We start from the raw sequence: 23785 nt of genomic DNA, 5'->3' as shown, positions 1-23785 counted from the left end.
ATAAAATAGACATACTGTATTGTGAATGCTAATAACTATTTTGTGAGGCATCACTATCGGTCTTAATTTTTCCACATTTTAAAAAAAATTTAGAAATAAAGCTATATCTAGCCAAATTCTCAGAATTGATTAGATAAGTAAAAGATAAGTATTACCACATAAATTTACATATGCCAGACTTGCACAATTAAGCTTGGTTAGGATGGTGAAAAATGGTCGTGAAAGGTTATATACCAGTCTCCTTGGTACTGTATATGATATAAATGTTAGAACATTTTGTACACATTTTTCCTACCATTATTCCAAACTATATATTTTTTTTAAATGAGTGACTATATTATTTTGATAGATCATTTTGTGGGAAAATATGTATTATTTGTAATTTATTCATTTAAGTGCCTGCTCATTTTAAGTTTTGAAGTCAAGGAGATGGTTCTATGAGTGACAGACAAGAATCTGTATGCACAGTCATAGAATCATTGATAGCGCTGTCTCCTTGACTTCAAAGCCCAGAATGAACAGGAATTTAAATGTACTTTATAGAATACAGATTTCACTGAATATTTTCCCACAAATCTACAGTGCAACCATTTGACCACCCCTGGTCAAAATTACTGTTACAGTGAACAGCTAAGCAAGTTGAAGATGAAAGGCTCTCCAAAAGACATACATTTAAAGATATAACACACTTTCCAACATTTTAAGCAATATCAGTGTATTATTTAGTTTTATTTTTTTTAACTATTTTTGAGTGAAAAAAGGACTAGCATGCAAAAGTTTGGGAATCCAATGAGATTTGAGCACTGAGATAACTTTGACCAAGGTCTTAGACAGTAAATAGCCTGTTAGCGTTAAGGCTTGCTCACAATCATTAACTCAGACTCCTGTAACCTTCTAAAAAAAAAAACAGCCATGGGTTCTTATAAGCAGCTGCTTTAAATGGTTGATGCCGACAAAGCAGAAGGCTGCAAGAAGATAGCAAAGTGTTTTCAGGTGGCCATTTCCTCAGTTCGAAATGTAATTAAAAATTGATAGTTAACAGGAACAGCAGAGGTAAAAAAAAAAAGCTTCTCGTACGATTGCTAGAAAGGCAAATCAGAATTCCCACTTTACTGCAATAGACCTTCAGGGATATTTAGCAGACTCTGGATACAGTGTTCTACTAGTCAGCGAAAGCTGCACAAGTATGGTCGTCATGGAAGAGTCATCAGAAGAAAACCCCTCCTGCATCTTTACAAGAGTCTCAGAAGTTTGCAAAAAAACTAATAAACAAGCCTGATACATTTTGGAAATAAGTCCATAGAACTATTTGGCCACAATGAGCAAAGCTATGTTTGGAGAAATAAGGGCACACAATTTCATGAAAGAACGCCTCTCCAGGCATTAAGCATGCTATGTTGCAGCCAATGGCACATTGAACATATCATGGGTAGAGGGAAGAATGGATTCAATAAAATTCCATCTAATTCTAAAGCAAAGATAAGACCAACTGTGAAAACAACTGAAGTTGAAAAGAGGATGGCTTCTACAAATGGATAATGATCTTAAACACACCACAAATTCCACAATAGACTACATCAAAAGGTACAAGCTGAAGGTTTTACCTTGGCCCTCACAGTCCCCTGATCCGAAAATCATTGGAAATCTGTGGATAGACCTCAAAAGAGCAGTCCATGCAAAACAACCCAGGAATCTCACAGAACTAGAAGACTTTTACTAGGCAGAATGGATGAAAATCCCTCAAACAACAATTGAAAGACTCTTGGCTGGCTACAAAAAGGGTTTACAAGCTATGATATTTGCCAAAGAGGTTGCTACTAAGTACTAACCATGAAAGGTGCCCAAAGTATTGCTTTGGGTCCTTTTCCTTTTTTGTTATTTTGAAAACATAAAAAATGAAAATAAATAGTTTTCGTTTAAAATATAAAGGGAATGGAATATCTTTAACTTTATTCCTTTTGCATGCCACTGTGTGTATCAATCTGCTCAGCCCCTTTTGCTCTATAATATAATGCCAGCAGATTACATAGCATTTTCATGGTGACAGGTTTCCCTGTCCTTAAGGGTCCATTCACACGTCCGTATGTGTTTTGCGGATCTGCAAAACACGGACACCGGCAATGTGCGTTCCGCATTTTTGGGACCGCACATTGCCGGCACTTTCATAGAAAATGCCCTTCTTTTCCGCAATTGTGGACAAGAATAGGACATGTTCTATTTTTTTGCGGAACAGAAGTGTGGATCCGCAAATGCGGACAGCACATTACGTCCCCATTGAAAATGAATGGGTCCACACCTGTTCGAACGGATGCAGACCCATTTTGCGGATGTGTGCATGGACCCTTAGGCCTCATGCACACGACAGTTTTTTTTCACGGTCCGCAAAAACGGGGTCCGTGGGTCCGTGATCCGTGACCGTTTTTTCGTCCGTGGGTCTTCCTTGATTTTTGGAGGATCCACGGACATGAAAAAAAAGTCGTTTTGGTGTCCGCCTGGCCGTGCGGAGCCAAACGGATCCGTCCTGAATTACAATGCAAGTCAATGGGGACGGATCCGTTTGATGTTGACACAATATGGTGCCATTTCAAACGGATCCGTCCCCATTGACTTTCAATGTAAAGTCTGGAGTTCTTTTATACCATCGGATTGGAGTTTTCTCCAATCCGATGGTATATTTTAACTTGAAGCGTCCCTATCACCATGGGAACGCCTCTATGTTAGAATATACTGTTGGATATGAGCTACTTCGTGAACCTCAGATCCGACAGTATATTCTAACACAGAGGCGTTCCCATGGTGATGGGGACGCTTCAGGTTAGAATACACTACAAACTTTGTACAAGACTGCCCCCTGCTGCCTGGCAGCACCCGATCTCTTACTGGGGGATATGATAGCACAATTAACCCCTTTAGGTGTGGCACCTAAAGGGGTTAATTGTACTATCATATTCCCCTGTAAGAGATCAGGGCTGCCAGGCAGCAGGGGGCAGCCCCCCCCCCCTCCCCAGTTTGAATATCGTTGGTGGCACAGTGTGCCCCCACCATCGCCCCCCCCTCCCTCCCTCTATTGTATTAAATTGTTGGTGGCACAGTGTGCCAACCACCATCGGCCCCCCTCCCTCCCTCTATTGTATTAAATCGTTGTTGGCACAGTGTGCCAACCACCATCGGCCCCCCCTCCCTCCCTCTATTGTATTAAATCGTTGGTGGCACAGTGTGCCAACCACCATCGGCCCCCCTCCCTCCCTTCCTCTATTGTATTAAATCGTTGGTGGCACAGTGTGCCAACCACCATCGCCCCCCCCTCCCTCTATAGCAGTAACATTGGTGGCAGTGTGCGGTCTCAACAGTAGAAGATTCATACTTACCTGCTTGCTGCTGCGATGTCTGTGTCCGGCCGGGAGCTCCTCCTACTGGTAAGTGAAAGGTCTGTGCGGCGCATTGCTAAAGAACTGTCACTTACCAGTAGGAGGAGCTCCCGGCCGTTCACAGACATCGCAGCAGCAAGCAGGTAAGTATGAATCTTCTACTGTTGAGACCGCACACTGCCACCAATGTTACTGCTATAGAGGGAGGGGGGGCGATGGTGGTTGGCACACTGTGCCACCAACGATTTAATACAATAGAGGGAGGGGGGCCGATGGTGGTTGGCACACTGTGCCACCAACGATTTAATACAATAGAGGGAGGGAGGGGGGCCAAAGGTGGTTGGCACACTGTGCCACCAACGATTTAATACAATAGAGGGAGGGAGGGGGGCGATGGTGGGGGCACACTGTGCCACCAACGATATTCAAACTGGGGAGGGGGGGGGTCTGCCCCCTGCTGCCTGGCAGCCCTGATCTCTTACAGGGGAATATGATAGTACAATTAACCCCTTTAGGTGCCGCACCTGAAGGGGTTAATTGTGCTATCATATCCCCCTGTAAGAGATCGGGTGCTGCCAGGCAGCAGGGGGCAGTCTTGTACAAAGTTTGCAGTGTATTCTAACTAGAAGCGTCCCCATCACCATGGGAACGCTTCTGTGTTAGAATATACTGTCGGAAATGAGTTTTCACGAAGTGAAAACTTAGATCAGAAAAAGCTTTTATGCAGACAGAACTTCGGATCCGTCTGGATGAAAGCAACCTACGGCCACGGATCACGGACACGGATGCCAATCTTGTGTGCATCCGTGTTCTTTCACGGACCCATTGACTTGAATGGGTCCGTGAACCGTTGTCCGTCAAAAAAATAGGACAGGTCATATTTTTTTGACGGACAGGATACACGGATCACGGCCTCGGCTGCAAAACGGTGCATTTTCCGATTTTTCCACGGACCCATTGAAAGTCAATGGGTCCGCGAAAAAAAACGGAAAACGGCACAACGGCCACGGATGCACACAACGGTCGTGTGCATGAGGCCTTAGCAGGAAACATAAGGTCACATTGTCTGTGCAGTGGTCTTGACAGGGTACTACAAGTAAGCTGACATTCAAATGAAAGGGAGGTGAGCAGCAGTACGCTAGCACTGAAAAGTATATTGTGTACGGAGCCTTACATCCACTGTATAGATTCTGGTGCTGCCGGCGGCTGTGTGAAACAGGTGATTGTGGGAGTCTGACACCCAGTAGCCTCACCAATCTGATATTGAAGATCTGTTCTAATGATAGATCATCAGTATCTAGCAGGGGCGTAGCTATAGGGGGTGCAGAGGTAGCAGTCGCTACCGGGCCCAGGAGCCTGAGGGGCCCCAAAGACCCTTGTACCACATGAGAAGACACCTGTTTTATAGAAGGTAAATGCTGGTTAAGTTATACCTCTGGATGGAAGAAACGTGTTAGGTCAAGAACTTTGGCATGGTGAGGGGTGCAGTTTCAATTTTTGCCTCAGGCAGCAGGAAGGCAATGTGCTTCCCTGCCCCTGGCCACGAAGCAATGAGGGAGGGGGGCCCAAGCTAAACTCTTGCATCAGGGCCCATGAGCCTTTATCTACGCCCCTGTATCTAAGTAATATAAAACAGCTTTAATTCTGCATTAGAATTGCAGAAAACACATGCAGTTTTGCATGGGTTTTAATATGTTTGAATCTTTTATAGGTGAAAAATAATTATTTAGCACATTTTACCTAAAAAAAAACCACAACTGCAGCAAAAATTGATCAGTTTTTTCCTCATGCAGTTTTAACAGTACCTCAACATCTACTTGGGAGCGTAACCTAAATAAAAAATAAAAATAATAATAATAATAACAATAATAATAACTAACAAACTCTGGCCATCATTCTACATTCTGATTCACTAATTTTTAGAAATCAAATATTTTTTCAATTTGTGTGGTGCTTTCATCCAACCCATGACTCAGCACAGCAAGACAATTTCTAAAAGCCATTTAACAATATAGTTCTCTTCTCCATGTAATTAAAATGTGGGACTCATTTCTAGAATATTTGCAGGTGCATTAGGAGTTTTGTCACATATATCTTTTTAGCTTGCCATTCGAGCATAAATGTCATTATCGTTCTAGGCTGGAAGTAAAATAATGTATTTGAAATGCTCTGTGCATAATCTACCAGCAATGTCTAGACATGCTTTTTTAGGCAAATTCATATTCTCTTAAGAGAGAATTGAGTACTCTTTTATCTGTCATCTTAGTTCAAAAACGTATTTTCATAATTTATTTTTTCTAGAGCAAAAATATTCTTTTATGTACAAAATTCCAGATGACAAATACAGAATTTTAAATATTGGATTTCAGTTTTTTGTTTTTTTTTACAAACAGCACTGGAGAATTTACATCATGATCCTTTTTACTCGAAATGTATTTTTTTTTAGGTGGTTTTCAGTTACCCATAAATTGAGAAATAATGTCTCCTGCATTTCAACAAAGGCTTTTCACTCAGTTAAGTCAGTTTTCTATCCTCTGCATTGATGAGGGACAATCACTCTGAAACAGCTGTCTGCTGATGAGGTACTAGATTACCTTTGATCCAAAGTTATGTCATAAAGCCTGTTTGAAAGATCAAACATTGACTTATATCATCCAATTGGTGACACTAGAGGCACCACTTTCTTTTATTTTTTAGAAAGAGAGTTAATTTGCATACCTTTATCCCAAGTAAGCACTGGAAAAAATAGTAACCCCTGGATCACTGGGTAACTAGTACCCCCTAAATCCTGACAAAAGCCTTTCACTCAGTTAAGCTACTTCTCTCTCCTCTGCACTGACCCCAAAATTACCACAAAACAGCCATCTGCAGAGGTACTGAATTAGCTATAAACCTAATGTCTAAAGGGCATACCCTTTCCCCAGGGGAGTTTTACATGGCCTATTACTTCTTACACCTACTGGATGCTCTCCCCAAAGAGAAATAGTAACTCTCACGGCTATATCTCCCACAACACCGTTTTTGTGTTGGTGTCAATTGGAACTGTGTAGTGAGCAATGCAATGTAGGGTAGACAATTATTATATACCACATGCTTCAGTTCCAATCTTTGAGTCAAACATTCTAATTGTATTTTCTTTTCCAGGTGAATATGTTGTGATGACGACTCATTTCCACTTAAAAAGAAAAATTGGCTACTTTGTAATTCAAACTTATTTACCCTGCATTATGACAGTCATACTGTCTCAAGTATCATTTTGGCTCAACAGAGAGTCTGTTCCTGCAAGAACTGTATTTGGTAAGTGTTTTATTGTAAGAATTTTAATCCAAGCCGTATAGAAAAAATTTCTGAACTCATTACAAAAGATTTTTTGCCACCTAATGGTTCTATTACAACAGATTTTAATCATGGGGACTTGCTTCTCCCAATCTGCAGTATCAGTGGCTGAGTATACACAATCACTCTGTATGGAAAAGAGTATGGAATACTCTATAGAATATGTACGTGCACTCTATTAGATGTATAATGGGGTCTATGTGCACTAAGTTGTATATACATGTGTTGGGCTTTATGCACAGTTACCCCCATTTGAAACTTCTTTCTAGGGACACTCCAGCGTGGTCTATCACAGTGTGGTGCATCATTATGTGCTGTGTTATGTTGGGGAGTTGCTTTCCATAGGTGATGTTTTCCAAAATATAGATTTGTTTTTCCTCGAATGTTCTTTGACTATTGTTTATAATTTCCAGACCTTGCAGTAAAACCCTGTAGTGTAAACTAGGACTCAGAATATGATGCATAATATTTGTAAGAACTTGTACAAGGAAAGTGAAAGCATTGCATATAGCAACCTTTCAATTAGAAGCCCTCATTTCTAGCACATTTCAGAAAATGACAGCAGCAGCCTGATTTGTTGTTATTCTTAACCTATCCATGTTTGGAACTATCTCTCATGCACAATGCTTCAGGGCGTTATTTTTACAAGTTACCATTATACTAGTATCCCAGCAGCATTTAAATGAATAGATAACTTCACAATGCTGGATGACTGACAAGCCAAATATATTAGGTTGCTATGGATAATACATGTGGACCCACTGTGCCAACCAACCAAAGTGGTTGGCTGCTGATATGCAAGCTCAAAGACGCTGGAATGAAGCAGCAGGAGATCAGGCAATACTCATAGTCAGGAAACAGGTAGAGTTCAGAAGAGGGAGAGTTAGTAAATCAGTGCGGAGGTCAGAGCAGGCAGCTGAGAGTCAGTTCGAGGAACAGGCATGGGTCAGGTCAAATAGCAAGTGTTAGAATCCAGGAATAAGGCAGAAGTGTGTGCATGGGCAAACAGGTTATAGCTCATTCACAGAATCTAGCAAGCTAGAAGGACCTACTGTTCAGACAAGGTTATACAAAGGGACCAGCATATAGAAGAGCTGATTAGCTCATTAGCCAAGCAGCTATCTGTGTGTAAACATATACAGAAAATGCTATCAATCACTGATAACCCCGGCCCGTGTACTGAGAGCTGTTTATGGGGGTGGTCTTAAGTTACAAAAAGCAGAGACATAAATGTATACATTACACATTTTACTAAATCTTTTTCCACAAAACAATATGTTGACTGATCTTCTTTAAATGTAGAAGCTGTACAAGCAGTTTTGCTATTCAGCAGAATATACTGTATACTTATTATAATGGTATTTGTGCATTTGACATTTCCCTAGGGAATAAATAACAGGTTTCTAAAAATCCTATTAAATGCCAAAACACATTGCTTGTTAAGTGATACTTGTGGTCATCAGTATGTTCATGCAATTTTTATAAAGAACGGTGTCATGAAAACACTGCAGTAGATGTAATATATTAATATCTACAGTTGTCAAGGTAACCATGAGATATGTGAAGTGTAGAACATGTTCCAAAATAGGTGGATGTTCTGCTTTAAAGTCTGTGGTACAGCATTTACACAATCCATGTTCATTAAAAGGTAAAACCTTAAGCAATTAAATGATACAGTACATATAATAATTTAATCCCCCCAAAGTGACAAATGACAATCGTCACTGCAATCCAAGGTTGCTTAGTAATCTGAATGCTCACAGATCAGTATTCTATATGGTGCCAGTCGCATGGTTATATGTAGATCTTCACATTACCTATACTGGTCACATCCCTAATTACACCACAGAAATTATAAATACTGTATTGTCCCCCAATATCACAAAACCAGGCTACATCTTTCAATAGCTACAAACATGACATATTAGTATCTTAATGTCCTCATTGTCCTCTGAGTCCCTACTGTAAAATCAATTGGAAGGAATTCAAATTTAGAACACTTAACTGAAAGAGAGCCATATTTACCGATCCCCACAGTGAACTAGCTTAGTAACCCATAGCAACCAATCAGATTCCATCTTTCATTTTCCAAAGGAGCTTTGAAAATTAAAAGGTGGAATCTGATTGGTTGCTATGGGCAACTAAGCCAATTCTACTTCACCGTGTGCGGTCCGCATCAGTATGTACGTTCTGTAGCCCCACAAAAAAAATAGAACATGCCCTATTCTTGTCCGTTTTGTTACAATGGACCTGCCCAAAAAAATGAATGGCATACGGATGTTTTTTTTTTTTTTTTTTTTGCAGATCCGCAATTTCATTGTTCAGAGATAATGCCAGCAGTTGAACTCCTAAAATGCTGTGGTGATTAGTGACTGTGGCATCTGAGAAGTTAGACACTGGGATAAAGTTCTTGGCATGGCAGCCATAATTGGTGTTGCCACATCTACCACAACCCAATCTATTTAAATATTCAATTTTTTTAAAGGGAACCTATCACATTCAACATGGTATTTTTGATGCAGGTAGCATGTTATAGAGCTGGAGAAGCTGAGAAGATGGAAATATAGTTTTATGAGAAAAGATTCTGTAAAACTTATAATTTATTCATGTAAATTCTTGCTTAGTTTGGTCTTTGAAGTCAAGGAGGCGGTCATATCAGTGATTGACAGCTATATCTGTGTACATAGTCATAGAGGGAAAGCTGTCAATCACTGATAGGACCACTTCCTGGACTTCAAAGCCGTGAGGGTGCAGAAATTTAAAGGAAATCTGTCACCTGGTTTTATAATTTTAAGCTGTCACAATTGCCATGTTCAATAAACTACCTAATTTCCTGCAGTGGTCTTCTTTCTTCATTTTGTGTTGTCATTTTGATAAAAAAAAAAAAAGCTCTTTTTCTGTTATGTAAATTAAGCTCCAAGGGCGTTTATTTTCATCTCTGGAGCCCAGTAACACCCCCCTGCAATGCCCAGCCTGCCTTAATTTGAAGCCCAAGCACTACTGATCCATAAATATCCTCCCACAGCCGAGGCAAACGGTGCAGCCCCTTCTGCTACGTCATCTTTAGCCTTCCAGATACGCCCGTTATTGTCTGCCACTGGAAATCTGGCGCAGGCGCAGTGCTGCCGACTGCCTGCACCTGCGCGATCATAAAGCTCCTGGGGGCAACAGCCTCAAAAGTGTCACTGGGCATGCGCCGAGCCCAGTAACGTAATCGCGAACGAACAGGCAGTCGGCGGCACTGAGCCTTCGCCAGATTTCCGGCGGCAGACATGAAGAATAACGGGGAGTATCTGGAAGGTTAAAGATGACGTAGCGGAGGTGACGGCGCCATTTTGCCTCGGCTGTGGGAGGATATTTCTGGATGAGAAGGTGTTACTGGGCTCCAGAGATGAAAAAAAATGCCCCTCTGGGCACCTTGGATGTTGATTTGCATAACAGAAAAATAGCTTTTTTTAAATCAAAATTACAGCACAAAATGAAGAAAGAAGATCACTGCAGGAAATAAGGTAGTTTATTGAACATGGCAATGGTCACAGCTTAAAATGATAAAACCAGGTGACAGATTCCCTTTAAACATATAAATTAATAAAGTTATTTTGAATCTTTTACCATATATATATATATATATATATATATATATATATATATACACTGCTCAAAAAAATAAAGGGAACACTTAAACAACACAATGTAACTCCAAGTCAATCACACTTCTGTGAAATCAAACTGTCCACTTAGGAAGCAACACTGAGTGACAATCAATTTCACATGCTGTTGTGCAAATGGGATAGACAGCAGGTGGAAATTATAGGCAATTAGCAAGACACCCCCAATAAAGCAGTGGTTCTGCAGGTGGTGACCACAGACCACTTCTCAGTTCCTATGCTTCCTGGCTGATGTTTTGAATGCTGGTGGTGCTTTCACTCAAGTAGTAGCATGAGACGGATTCTAGAACCCACACAAGTGGATCAGGTAGTGCAGCTTATCCAGGATGGCACATCAATGCGAGCTGTGGCAAGAAGGTTTGCTGTGTCTGTCAGCGTAGTGTCCAGAGCATGGAGGCGCTACCAGGAGACAGGCCAGTACATCAGGAGACATGGAGGAGGCCGTAGGAGGGCAACAACCCAGCATAAGGACCGCTACCTCCGCCTTTGTGCAAGGAGGAAAAGGAGGAGCACTGCCAGAGCCCTGCAAAATGACCTCCATCAGGCCACAAATGTGCATGTGTCTGCTCAAACGGTCAGAAACAGACTCCATGAGGATGATATGAGGGCCCAACGTCCACAGACGCGGGTTGTGCTTACAGCCCAACACCGTGCAGGACGTTTGGCCTTGGCCAGAGAACACCAAGATTGGCAAATTCGCCACTGGCGCCCTGTGCTCTTCACAGATGAAAGCAGGTTCACACTGAGCACAGGACAGACGTGACAGAGTTTGGAGACGCCGTGGAGAACGTTCTGCTGCCTGCAACATCCTCCAGCATGACCGGTTTGGCATTGGGTCAGTAATTGTGTGGGGTGGCATTTCTTTGGAGGGTGGCACAGCCCTCCATGTGCTCGCCATAGGTAGCCTGACTGCCATTAGGTACCGAGATGAGATCCTCAGACCCCTTGTGAGACCATATGCTGGTGCGGTTGGTCCTGGGTTCCTCCTAATGCAAGACAATGCTAGACCTCATGTGGCTGGAGTGTGTCAGCAGTTCCTGCAAGACGAAGGCATTGATGCTATGGACTGGCCCGCCCGTTCGCCAGACCTGAATCCAATTGAGCACATCTGGGACATCATGTCTCGCTCTATCCACCAACGTCACGTTGCACCACAGACTGTCCAGGAGTTGGCAGATGCTTTAGTCCAGGTCTGGGAAGAGATCCCTCAGGAGACCGTCCGCCACCTCATCAGGAGCATGCACAGGCATTGTAGGGAGGTCATACAGGCACGTGGAGGCCACACACACTACTGAGCTTCATTTTGAATTGTTTTAAGGACATTACATCAAAGTTGGATCAGCCTGTAGTGTGTTTTTCCACTTTGATTTTGAGTGTGACTCCAAATCCAGACCTCCATGGGTTGAAAAATTAAATTTCAAATTTTTTATTTTTGTGTGATTTTGTTGTCAGCACATTCAACTATGTAAAGAACAACGTATTTCAGAAGAATATTTCATTAATTCAGATCTAGGATGTGTTATTTTTGTGTTCCCTTAATTTTTTTGAGCAGTGTATACATATATATATATTGTAAGGGATTAGGTAGCGGGGCTGTCATCTCCTGGGTAGACAGGCACAGTTTAGCAGGCACACCGAAGAAGTTACAGTCCACACGGCAGGAACTTCGTTTAACTGACCTCAGCCAGTTTTATTGTCAGGTTGAGGTACAGAACATAAAACATAGCAAACAAAAATCCTAAGCCTGTCCGGCTCTAACTATACAGCACGAACCCTCCCTGACCAAGTGCCGGCCTAATACCAAGCACCTACTCAAAATAGCAAAGTCCGTACCTCTTGAAGTGCTCTCACAGGCTCCATGCAGGTAACCTGTTCCCAGGCTGAGAGAGCTGTGTCTGCATTCTCAGCCTTATATCAGGCCAGCACACCTGAGGAGTAATTACCTGACAGCCCAAAAGCCGGACTGTCCGGATGGAGTGGGGCCCACCCTTCTCTCCCCACTCCAGCAACACAGGCCCTAAGAACAGGTTTTATGCAAACCCGAATTGCACAGACCTCTCCTGAACATTTCCCTGGTTGCTTTTAAATGACAGAAGTGAGAAATCTTGGGCACACATAGACCCCATCCACTACTTCTCCAGACACTCTGTCACAATATATATATATATATATATATATATACAGTACAGACCGAAAGTTTGGACACCCCTTCTGATTCAAAGAGTTTTCTTTATTTTCATGACTATGAAAATTGTAGATTCACACTGAAGGCATCAAAACTATGAATTAACACATGTGGAATTATATACATAACAAAAAAGTATTGAAACAACTGAAAATATGTCATATTCTAGGTTCTTCAAAGTAGCCACCTTTTGCTTTGATTACTGCTTTGCACACTCTTAGCATTCTCTTGATGAGCTTCAAGAGGTAGTCACCTGAAATTGTTTTCACTTCACAGGTGTGCCCTGTCAGGTTTAATACGTGGGATTTATTGCCTTATAAATGGGGTTGGGACCATCATTTGCATTGTGGAGAAGGCAGGTGGATACACAGCTGATAGTCCTACTGACTAGACTGTTAGAATTTGCATTATGGCAAGAAAAAAGCAGCTAAGTAAAGAAAAACGAGTGGCCATCATTACTTCTAGCAGCAGACACATCTCTAGAACAACTGTTAAGAGGAGACTGTGTGAATCAGGCCTTCATGGTAGAATATCTGCTAGGAAACCACTGCTAAGGACAGGCAACAAGTAGACAAGACTTGCTTGGGCTAAAGAACACAAGGAATGAACATTAGACCAGTGGAAATCTGTGCTTTGGTCTGATGAGTCCAAATTTGAGATCTTTGGTTCCAACCACTGTGTCTTTGTGCGATGCAGAAAAGGTGAACGGATGGACTCTACATGCCTAGTTCCACCGTGAAGCATAAAGGAGGTGGTGTGATGGTGTGGGGGTGCTTTTTTGGTGACACTGTTGGGGATTTATTCAAAATTGAAGGCATACTGAACCAGCATGGGTACCACAGCATCTTGCAGCAGCATGCTATTCCATCCGGTTTGCGTTTAGTTGGACCATCATTTATTTTTCAACAGGACAATGACCCCAAACACACCTCCAGGCTGTGTAAGGGCTATTTGACCATGAAGGAGAGTGATGGGGTGCGGCGCCAGATGACCTGGCCTCCACAGTCACCAGATCTGAACCCAATCGAGATGGTTTGGGGTGAGCTGGACCGCAGAGGGAAGGCAAAAGGGCCAACAAGTGCTAAGCATCTTTGGGAACTCCTTCAAGACTGTTGCAAGACCATTTCAGGTGACTACCTTTTGAAGCTCATCAAGAGAATGCCAAGAGTGTGCAAAGCAGTAATCAAAGCAAAAGGTGGCTACTTTGAAGAACCTAGAATATGACATATTTTCAGTTGTTTCACACTTTTTTGTTATGTATATAATTCCACATGTGTTAATTCATAGTTTTGATGCCTTCAGTGTGAATCTACAATTTTCATAGTCATGAAAATAAAGAAAACTCTTTGAATGAGGTGTGTCCAAACTTTTGGTCTGTACTGTATATATATATATATATATATATATATATATATATAACAAAATTCTATGGCACTCCAACAAGTAAAAGGAATTCTGTGTTTGTTCACCAAACAGCAACATTTTGGTCCTCTTTCTGGAACCTTTCTTAAGCAGTGATACATAACTAAAGTGCATGGTGCATATAAATAAGGTAGCCAATTTACAACAATGATCCATACAATGAAGTGCAAATCAATCCCAAACAACATGATTATAAAGTGCATACATAAAAAATCATCATGTTTCATTTTGTTAAAAAACTAAATTTATTAAGCACTTGTATGAATTTAATAATCAGATGACCATAGTGTGTATAATGGTGTGATTAAAATCATGATAAAAAAGTGCTCACACAGATTTTTTGGACTGGCTGGGATCCCATTGCGCCATGAGGTTCTCGGCGTGGCATATACTTTACTGCGCACACGCAATGCGCGTCCTCACTTCCGTTCCAAAAGGAACACATGTGAGATGCACACATGACCTCTCACTTTCTTCTTTGAATGAAGCGCAAGAGGAGCGCACACATGATCCCCAGGTCCCGGTCACATGATGTGATCCACAAACTGTGCACATATAGAGGAGTGTTCAAACATATAATAAATTATGACTTTTAGTTAATTCTTATATAAATTTATCTTAAATGTATTTTAAATGCATTCTGGGAAATTTTCTCTCCTTGAAGGGGTCAAACATTTACTTGTTCAAAAAAAGTTTTATTTGTTTCCACTACAGGGATTATTTAATGATCTGACAGCAATCACCCATTGTGCTATATATATATTGAAAAAATATATGGGAGAATATGGAGCCTTACACATCTCACCACAATATCTCATGCAATCGGGGTGTGTCCAGAGGCAGCACAAAATGACTCCATATCTGGACCCAGACACGGAATCAAGTTATGTGTGCCATACTTAAAAAAAAAAAAACATTAAAATAAAGGAGCATTCCTATGTATAGAGAAATGGAAATAATGGAAAAGTCCAAAATCAAAGAAAATGGATTAAATCCAAACATCCATTGTTTAAAAGAGACATTCCAATAAAAATGGAAATAATGGAAAAGTCCCAAATCAAAGAAAATTGACTAAATCCAAACATCCATTATTTAAATGAGACATCCCAGTATGTGAGGGGTCACATCAAAGTGTATCCTAATTTTTCACCAAGTAATATTTGCTGATATAGCTCATATAAAAATCCCTCATAGATGTCAATATAGGGCCTCTTTCACACTGGCGTGTGTGCCCCGTTGCCGTATTGTGCACCGCATTTTCGGATCCGCAATACACGGGTGGCGTTCTGTGGACATTCCACATCACAGATGCGGACCCATTGACTTGATTGGGTCCGCAAATACAGAGATGATGGTGCGGAACGGAACCACGAAACGGAACCCTACGGAAGCACTACGGAGTGTATCTGTGGTGTTTTGTCCCGTACTTTCATTCCACAAAAAGATAGAACATGTCCTATCTTTTGGCGGAACAGCCGGATAGTGGACCGAATGGGTCTGCGATCCGCTGCGGCTGCCCCAAGGACTGTGCTCGTGCATTGCGGCCCGCTAGTGTGAAAGAGGCCTAAGACTATGATATACTAAAGTGTTTGAAAATGTTCAAAAATAATAAAAAAATAAAAAATAATCCCAATATCCTATATGTGTCAAATGTATTAATAAAGGGGTCCATGCCGGTTCAACTCTCCTTGGTGTTCACATTACCTTTTGTGAACACGAATATACGATGAATTGTTTTGATTGCTGATAATACTGCATTATATATATTAATTAATTTTTATGTATACACTTTATAATCATGTTGTTTGGGATTGATTTGCAAATAACTGTATGGATCATTGTTGTAAATTGGCTACCCTATTTATATGCACCATGCACTTGGTAGTTGGGAGGAGAATATAAAGACCTTCAACCCTTCCCACAATTGCAGGCTGAGTATTCAGCCTTCCCTATTTGTGGTCAAGGCTGCAGGGGACGAGGAACCCGACTAGATTCAGTTTGCCTATCTCACTTACCGATACTGAACCTATCTAAGATGGCTGGTGGTGTGCCCTTAGCCATTGCGAGGGTATGCCTATAAGGGGGCAAAAACCTAACCATTTAGTATGTAGCAATTTATTTGAAATAGCAACTTACAATGCCAGGCTAAAGAAAGCTTTGGATATCTCTGCCTGTGGGTTCGGAACATAACGAGCAAAACAGGATGACTGCCAGCGGCCCATTTTCTGGATAATGTGGGCAGGAACCCCATGTCTAGAAGCCGAAGTTGCAGCTCCAATGCGGAAGGAATGTCCAGAGATGAATTTGGAGTTGAAACCTAAACCTGAGGCCAGTGTGTGAATGTGGGAGATGAACTGCGTTGAAGTGAGAGGACGTTTTTTGAAAGGTAATAGCGGGCTATCTAGTGCGGAGTTGCCCAGAACGGACATTAACTTTGTAAGGACCCTGACGGGGGAACAACTCGTTGAATATCTGAAAATAATAGATTTTTATCGGGAGCCCTGCTTGGGAAGTTTTTGTGGAATGTAGGTATAAAGTGAAATGATTACTGTGTCATACCACTTGACCTATGGACAAGCCTTTGACCCTGGGAGAAGTGTGAGTTAACTCCCCGGGTCTCAAAAAGCCGTAAAAGCTGAGATACTGGTATGTACTGGTATAGGGCCCAAAAGGATTGCTGTCTAGGGAGGTGGACAGTTTCCTAAATAGTTCTCCTGAGACTGGTTGTCTACCTGGACCTGGATTCTTGGAACTCTTCAGTATGCACCTTAAGGTTGCTTTGATTGCCTGTGAAGCAAACAATGACCTGCTGTCTGGGTATCTTACCATGTACTGGTGCTGCACTCCGGCCAAATATAACCTGATTGTGTTATGGGAAAGTCCTAGTTCTTTATGACAGTAGGCTAGAAAAGCCATAATGTATGTGGTTCTGTTGACGTTATTCCTGGGATGACGGTTTGTGAATTGGATAAAGGTATAACAGCCAGTTTTGTAATTCCTAGCAGTGTTGAATGATAGGGATTTGTGGATGAGTGACTTGGCTGCTGAGATATGACTCATTAATCCATTATCAGTGCTGTGAACGCTGGCGGGATAGTCCTGTCTGTTCCGCCTCCGGCATTGCCTGAAAGAAAGTGGGGAAATTGAAACGTGATAACGCATCCGCCGCCAGATTTAGTGCCCCCTGGATGTGCTTACATCAGAAATGGAAATTGTGATGCAAGGAGAGCCACACTAATTTACGAACGAAGGGCATGATTTGTGGAGACTTTAACCTGCCTTTGGTGAGAATGTAAACTACTGATTGGTTGTCTGTTATGAAGGCGACTGGGAAGTTTGTCCAAAGCCTACCCCCGACCTGAGCTGCCGCCACTATTGGGTATATTTCTAGTAACAGGGAGGACTTTAAAGATTCTTTGACTAATAAAACTTCTGGTGGCCACGAACCTGCAAACCATTGATTACCATATATTGCTGCGAACACTCCGGAAGCAGCTGCGTCAGTGAAGAGAGTGGGTAAAGTGGGGCTCCATGTTGGGACAAACAGGGAAACGTCCTTCCAACTGGACAAGACTAAATTTCACATGAATAGATCTGCTAAGGCCTCATTGTTAAGTTAATGAGAGAATCCTCTGCAGGGGCTGTGGGGAGCAGCTGGAGTAGTCTAGCTATGAAAGCCTTGCCTTGTGGCATGACCTTGGATGCGAAATTTAACATCCCCAATTATGATTGCAGCTTCAACTTGGTGATTTCACCACCAGACATCTAAGAAGCTCTGACAGATGCCTTTCAGAACCTCCTCCTTGAGCTTCATTTGTTTTGCTTTCAGTTCCTCATCTCGTTAGCCTCTCTCAGCTGTCATGTAGTTGTACTGATTGCATCCCTTTAAATTCCTCCCCATAGTGCATCAGTTTGCGGTTTATATTACTTCCTGGAGTGTGTGTGCATGCTGATCCTACTGCCCAGTCTTCTACAAGATAAGTGTTGTCCATTCATTTGTGTTTTTCTGTTTGCTGGATCCCAGGTGACCCTGACTCCCTCCGTATCTAGTGTAGGGAGACGGTGGTCGTGTCCCCTCACTATTATAGGGTGTTCAGGTGTTATACAGTTGAGGTACGAGGATATTCGATCATCTACCATTGGGATTTTTGCATAGGCTGAGCAGTCAGGGAGAGTGCCAGGTCTGATGCAGGGGTCTCCCTTTTTGTTCCTTAGTTTTGGATCCAGTGACTCGTATATCCATTTTGTGTTGTCTTGTTTCCTGTACACCTTCCGTGACAGGTGAGTGCTCTGGAAGTCACTGATTTGGCTATGGTTTCTTTGATTTTAACTAATTTGCCTTCTGGAAGCCTGGCCTGCATTGCATCAGTGTCTAAGACAATACCCAGAAAGGTTACCAAATTGTAGGGACCCTCAACCTTTAAGGGTGCTACGGGAATGTTTAGCTCAGAGAAAATTGTTAAGAGGTTGTTGAGTTTGTCGGGACTATGGTCTGGATGTTCTATTAGTAAGAAATCGTCCAGATAATGGATAACCATGGAGCAGCTGGCATGATTAACCAAAATCCAGTGGAGGGCCTGGGCGAGCTGATCAAAGAGTCACGGGCTGCTTTTGGACCCAAATGTTAAACGATTTGCAAAGTAATAGCAACCCATCCATTTGATTCCGTAAAATTTCCATAGCTGGGGGTGAATGGGTAGCAACTTGAAGGTGTCGGCAATATCAGCTTTGAACAACCAGGTTCCCCTGCCCAACTTGATAAGCTGAATGGTCTCGTCTATAGAAGAGTATTGCATTGAGAATTCTTCAGAAGGGATAAGGGAGTTGAGTCTGGGTGTACCAGAAGCATGAGGCGCTGACAGATCGTATATTAAGCGTTTTTTATTTGTGAATTTTTTGCTTACGAGCCTGATGGGACTAACCCTTCAGGAATCAAAAGGGGGCGTGGAAAAAGGACCTATAAGGAAGCCCTTTTGTAATTCGGATTGGATTAAGGTGTTGACCGAATCTGAGTCTCTGAGTGCTGAAAGGAGGTTGGGGCCCTCCCAGGTGGATTGAGGCAGAGCTACTAACCCTGTATGAAAACCCTTCCTGAGGCTGGACACTAGGAACTGTAATAAATTGGGATTGTGATGGTCCTGTAAGAGGACTGTCAACAGGTCCACGTTGACCCCGCCTAGTCACGTATTCCTAGATGACCTTTGAGGACAGGTGGAATGAGGATGGGCCCTGAAACAGACCGAGCAGAGATGGAGGGCCCTACACTTGTTGTAGTTGCAGATTGATAAATTGTAGTTGTTGCATACCTGGGTTTTGCCAAGAAAGACTATGGGTCTGCCTAATTTGTCGACTGTTGGGATGGGTTTAGGCAGTCCGGGGGACCATAAAAATACCTATCTTGATGGGGGACTCAGGTTGGGACACCATTCTGATGAATGAAGCATGGACTGACCCGAGGCGCAGGCTGGTGCCTTGAGCCCTGCGAAATGCCTGCAAAACAGCTCCATATCCATGGTGGCCCAATTGGTGACATGCTGAAACCGGGCCAATGCGGCGGCAGCTTTTGCGGAGAAGGAACTATGGTAATCGTAAAAAGCATGGCCACCGTATTTGTGCCCCTGATCTGTGACCCTGTTCCTCCCATCTACCTGGCTGCGCTGAACATATGATGTCTCTGAAGAGATTAAATGCCAGTACAAAGTCTGGAATGGTGACTTTCTTATTAAGACGGACATTAAGGACAATGTAAACGTCTCCGCAGGCGATGGTCCTGCTGTCTAGCGAGTCTTGGGTGGTGATAAGGATGGATGCAAGGTTTACATCCTTGCCCGCCAGGATGTCCCTTTTAATATTGTCGGGAACAAAATGTGACGGGGCCATGTCGGGGGCCCCAGAGATCCTACCTGGGGAGAGTGAGCGGGAAGCGGAGGGACCTGGGATGGGTGAGGCTGGACAGCTGGAAGCGGGGGCCCTAGCTTCCACTGCAGTCTGTTCTGTATGTCGGTGACCGAGCTGGAGATTTTGTTAATGGCAGAATGCAACTGCACCAGAGAAAGGTGAATTGTGGACATGGGAACCTGCTCAACCACTAGAACAGTTGAGTCTGTAACCAGAAGTCTGTACAACTCTGCCTTCCAGGCGGATGCTGGGTGACGGATCCCTCTTCTGTTCAATTCGGCAATCAGTTTGTGGATCGTCCAGCACCTTAAAGACATGTTGCTTGTGGGTTGTGAAACTGCTGTTTCTGGGACTGATAGTGTGTCTTCAATGTCAGACAGTTGTGACATGATTACACTGCGGAACGAAGCCAAGCGATTATTGTCAAAAGAATCCGAAATGTCAAAGCACCGAAATGTGAAGAGAAGAATGGAAAACATGATTTTTGACAGTGTAAGACAGCGAACCGGCAGCGTGGAAAGGTGGTGAATTTGGTATGACGTGCCAGCGAGCAGGCACAGTGTATGAAGAGGTATTAGCCTTTATTTTAATTTTTTACCTGGGTATGGATTGCCTAAACCTGAAAGCACGGATGCCGTAAGGGAAATGACCATAAGCCTGAACGACTACGAATGTGGTCTTGATGTGCCAGATGATAGGTAAATGATGATGAAGCCTGAGAAAATAACAGGAGAAAAATATAACGTCATGAACCAGAGAAAATTCATAAAAAGAAAAAAAAAATGGCGACCTGCCTTACTGGGGTGATAGGGTTCAGGAAGCCAAAACCTGAGTGACACCACCGGCTGTGATTTTTCTTGAATGAGAAGGGATGTGGAACAAAAACCAGCTGACATGCATAACCCTGGTGAATGATATACCTAAGGCAGGGCACTAGGTGGATGGAACGTGATAGTGAAGTTAATTGACGGAAGGCTATGACATGACAAACATGGCTGCATGAAGAAAACGGGCCGAAGGAGGTGGTATGTTTGAGCGACATGGGCCTGGAATGTGACTGGCTAGACATTGACATGACAAACGTTGGTACTGGAAAAACGTGAGCGACCAGACATTGATTTTGACAAAAAAAGTGAGATTGGAAACGTAACCGGCTGTAACATTGATTTTACAAACGTAAGCCTTGAACGTATCCGGCTGCAACATGATTTAACAAGCATAAGCCTGGAACGTAACCGGCTGCAAGATTAAATTAACAAACATAAGCCTGGAAATGTACCCGGCTGCAACATCAATTTAACAAACGTAAGCCTGGAACGTACTCGGCTGCAACATTAATTTAACAAACGTAAGCCTGGAGAAATACCTGGCTGCAACATTAATTTAATAACTTAAGCCTAAAACGTACCCGACATCAACATTAATTCAACAAACGTAAGCCTGGAACGTATCTGGCTGCAACATTGATTTACCAAATGTAAGCCTAGAACCGAGACCGGCTAGGCATGAGTTTTATATATTTTTGCAACGTGGGCCTAGAAGCGGGACTGGCTAGGCATTGACATTAGAACAAATGGGAGACTGGTGACGTGATCTGTAGGACATTTTTAACTTGAGCAAGGTGAGCCTGTAATGTGACTGTAACAAGATTTATTTAAATGTTTTTTTTTTTGTTTGTTTTTGTGGATGCAGCTGTGAGTGGCAGTACCGGGCTCTGGGAATGTGGGGACGCGGGCAGCGGCACATGCAGAGACACAGCGGAGGAAGGGGCGCCTGGCACTACAGGGGGAGAGGGCCAGGTGGCAGCCTGAAAAACCTGCCCCCCACTTCTTGTGGACAGCTGCAGCCAGCGCATGAAAACAGGCAGCTGCCGCTACTGTGTTGTGGATCAGGGCAGTCTTGGGGCGGGTCAGACATGCTGTGCCGTACTCTGGGAAGTTTCCCTGCGGATAGGGAACGGGCCGGCATCCTGAAACAGGGGGCAGACTGTGGTGCATGGCCGCGCTGTTTGGACCGCACCACATGTAAGGAGCTGGTGGCGTGTTGTAGCCATACTTACCGGAGTGCTGTATGCAGGCCGGCCATGTTTCGAAGAGGTACTTACCCAAGCGAGCTCCTGGAGGTTTGAGGCAGCGCGCAGGTTCAGCTCAATGCACCGGAACTGCACATGTACAGGTGAATAGGTGGGAGGAGAATATAAAGACCTTCCGCCACTCCCACAATTGCAGGCTGAGTATTCATATATACTGTATATATATATGCTCAGCTCCTCCTTCTCTATTACATGTTGCCTGCAGCTCAAATGCCATCTTTAACGTGACAGGTTCCCTTTAATCTGTACATTAAACACTGTAAAAAAAATCCCCATTGCCAGAATAGTTTATTAAATATTACCGTATAATCAGTAAACACCAAGTACTGCCACCTGTGCACCAAATAATATATACCTACTGTAAAAAGTTGAGCATAGACTAGCTTTAAGAGCTTTAGTGACCAAATATGTTATAGGTTTCTAGGTCAGTAATGTTTTCTACTATAAGAGAATAGTACTGTAAATTACTGAATTAGTTAATTACTACTCTATATAAAACTCCTATTTTATACAGTTTCATATATCAAACATATAAGTCTCACACTATAGTAAATTTGCTAAGGTTGCTAATTAGTCTTTTGATAACATATTGGTTTTCAAGAGTGCTTTAATATGCTTTGGAATATTTTAAGTACTATCAAATACTTATGCAAAATACAAGATAATAACTTGACCACTGTAACTGTTTTGTTTGCAGGTGTAACAACAGTACTTACCATGACTACACTGAGCATCAGTGCCAGGAATTCTCTTCCAAAAGTTGCATATGCCACAGCCATGGACTGGTTTATAGCAGTGTGTTATGCATTTGTATTTTCTGCTTTGATTGAATTTGCAACAGTAAACTATTTTACAAAGCGAGGTTATGCATGGGATGGAAAAAGTGTAGTTCCAGAAAAGGTAATTATATTTTTATATAAATCTATTATATTCTGCTGTATATAGCATGTTCATAATGTATCATATATAGTGTTGAGTGAACCCGAACTGTTGCTTGTGGGTTGTCCGTGCCAAACTTTACGATTTTTAGTACCCGGACCTGAACCCAAACTTTGCCAGAATAGTTTGGGTTCAAGTTCAGTGTTAAGTCATTTAATAAAGCTTGTTGAAAGGCTGCAGGGCAGCCAATCAACAAGCTTTTAAAGGGAACCTGTCACCAGTTTTATGGTGTCCTAACTAAGGGCAACATAAATAAGTGACTGATTTGCTTAGCAAAATGCTGGGTCACTTTCTTTAATTGACCCAGTCAATCTGCCAACATCTTGTATTGAAAAGCTCCAGCTGATAATGATGAGTCCTGAATATTCATGAGCTCCTGACTCTCCCCGCCCACCTGCTGCTGAGTGACAGTTTGTTGCCATAGGAATCAGCAGCAGGTGGGCAGGGGAGTGGCTATAGCTCTGAATTAAATATACACTGGACTCAATGACATCACGCCGGACTCGAAACAGCTCATTAGCATGTGGCATGCGGCATCTTTGTGTGTATATTATGAGGTAACCATCTGTCACACCAGTAAGTGAATACATCTAAGGTACTTTTTAGTAGTTAATGATTGTATATAATTAGTTAGATTATAATCAAATATCCACATGACAGGTTCCCTTTAAGCTGTGTGCCCTTAGAAGCCATCACAGCCATGCCTACAAAATGTAATTTAAAAATAATAAAAATGATTATTTTAGCTATTATAGCTTTCAGATACCTAATTAAATATACACAATTCAAGAACCCACAGCACTCCCAACTCTAATTAATTTGAGTGATTTTATTCACCCATGTTAAAGAGGCACTCCCTGTATTTAAATGTGCTGGT

At 42.5% G+C, this 23785-nt stretch overlaps 1 protein-coding gene across 1 annotated transcript in view; it reads left to right on the top strand.

The window, feature by feature from the left end:
- Positions 1–23785, top strand: part of GABRA1 (gamma-aminobutyric acid type A receptor subunit alpha1) — a 210496-nt gene that overhangs the window by 177895 nt on the left and 8816 nt on the right. Inside the window, 2 exon segments of the mRNA XM_044277434.1 lie at positions 6513–6665; positions 22667–22869. Of these exon segments, the coding sequence (XP_044133369.1) occupies positions 6513–6665; positions 22667–22869 (356 nt within the window).

The sequence above is a fragment of the Bufo gargarizans genome, chromosome 2, assembly GCF_014858855.1.
Source record: "Bufo gargarizans isolate SCDJY-AF-19 chromosome 2, ASM1485885v1, whole genome shotgun sequence".
NCBI lineage: Eukaryota > Metazoa > Chordata > Amphibia > Anura > Bufonidae > Bufo > Bufo gargarizans.
The sequence above is the reverse complement of the archived record's forward strand: the minus strand, read 5'-3'. Positions and strand labels throughout refer to the sequence as shown.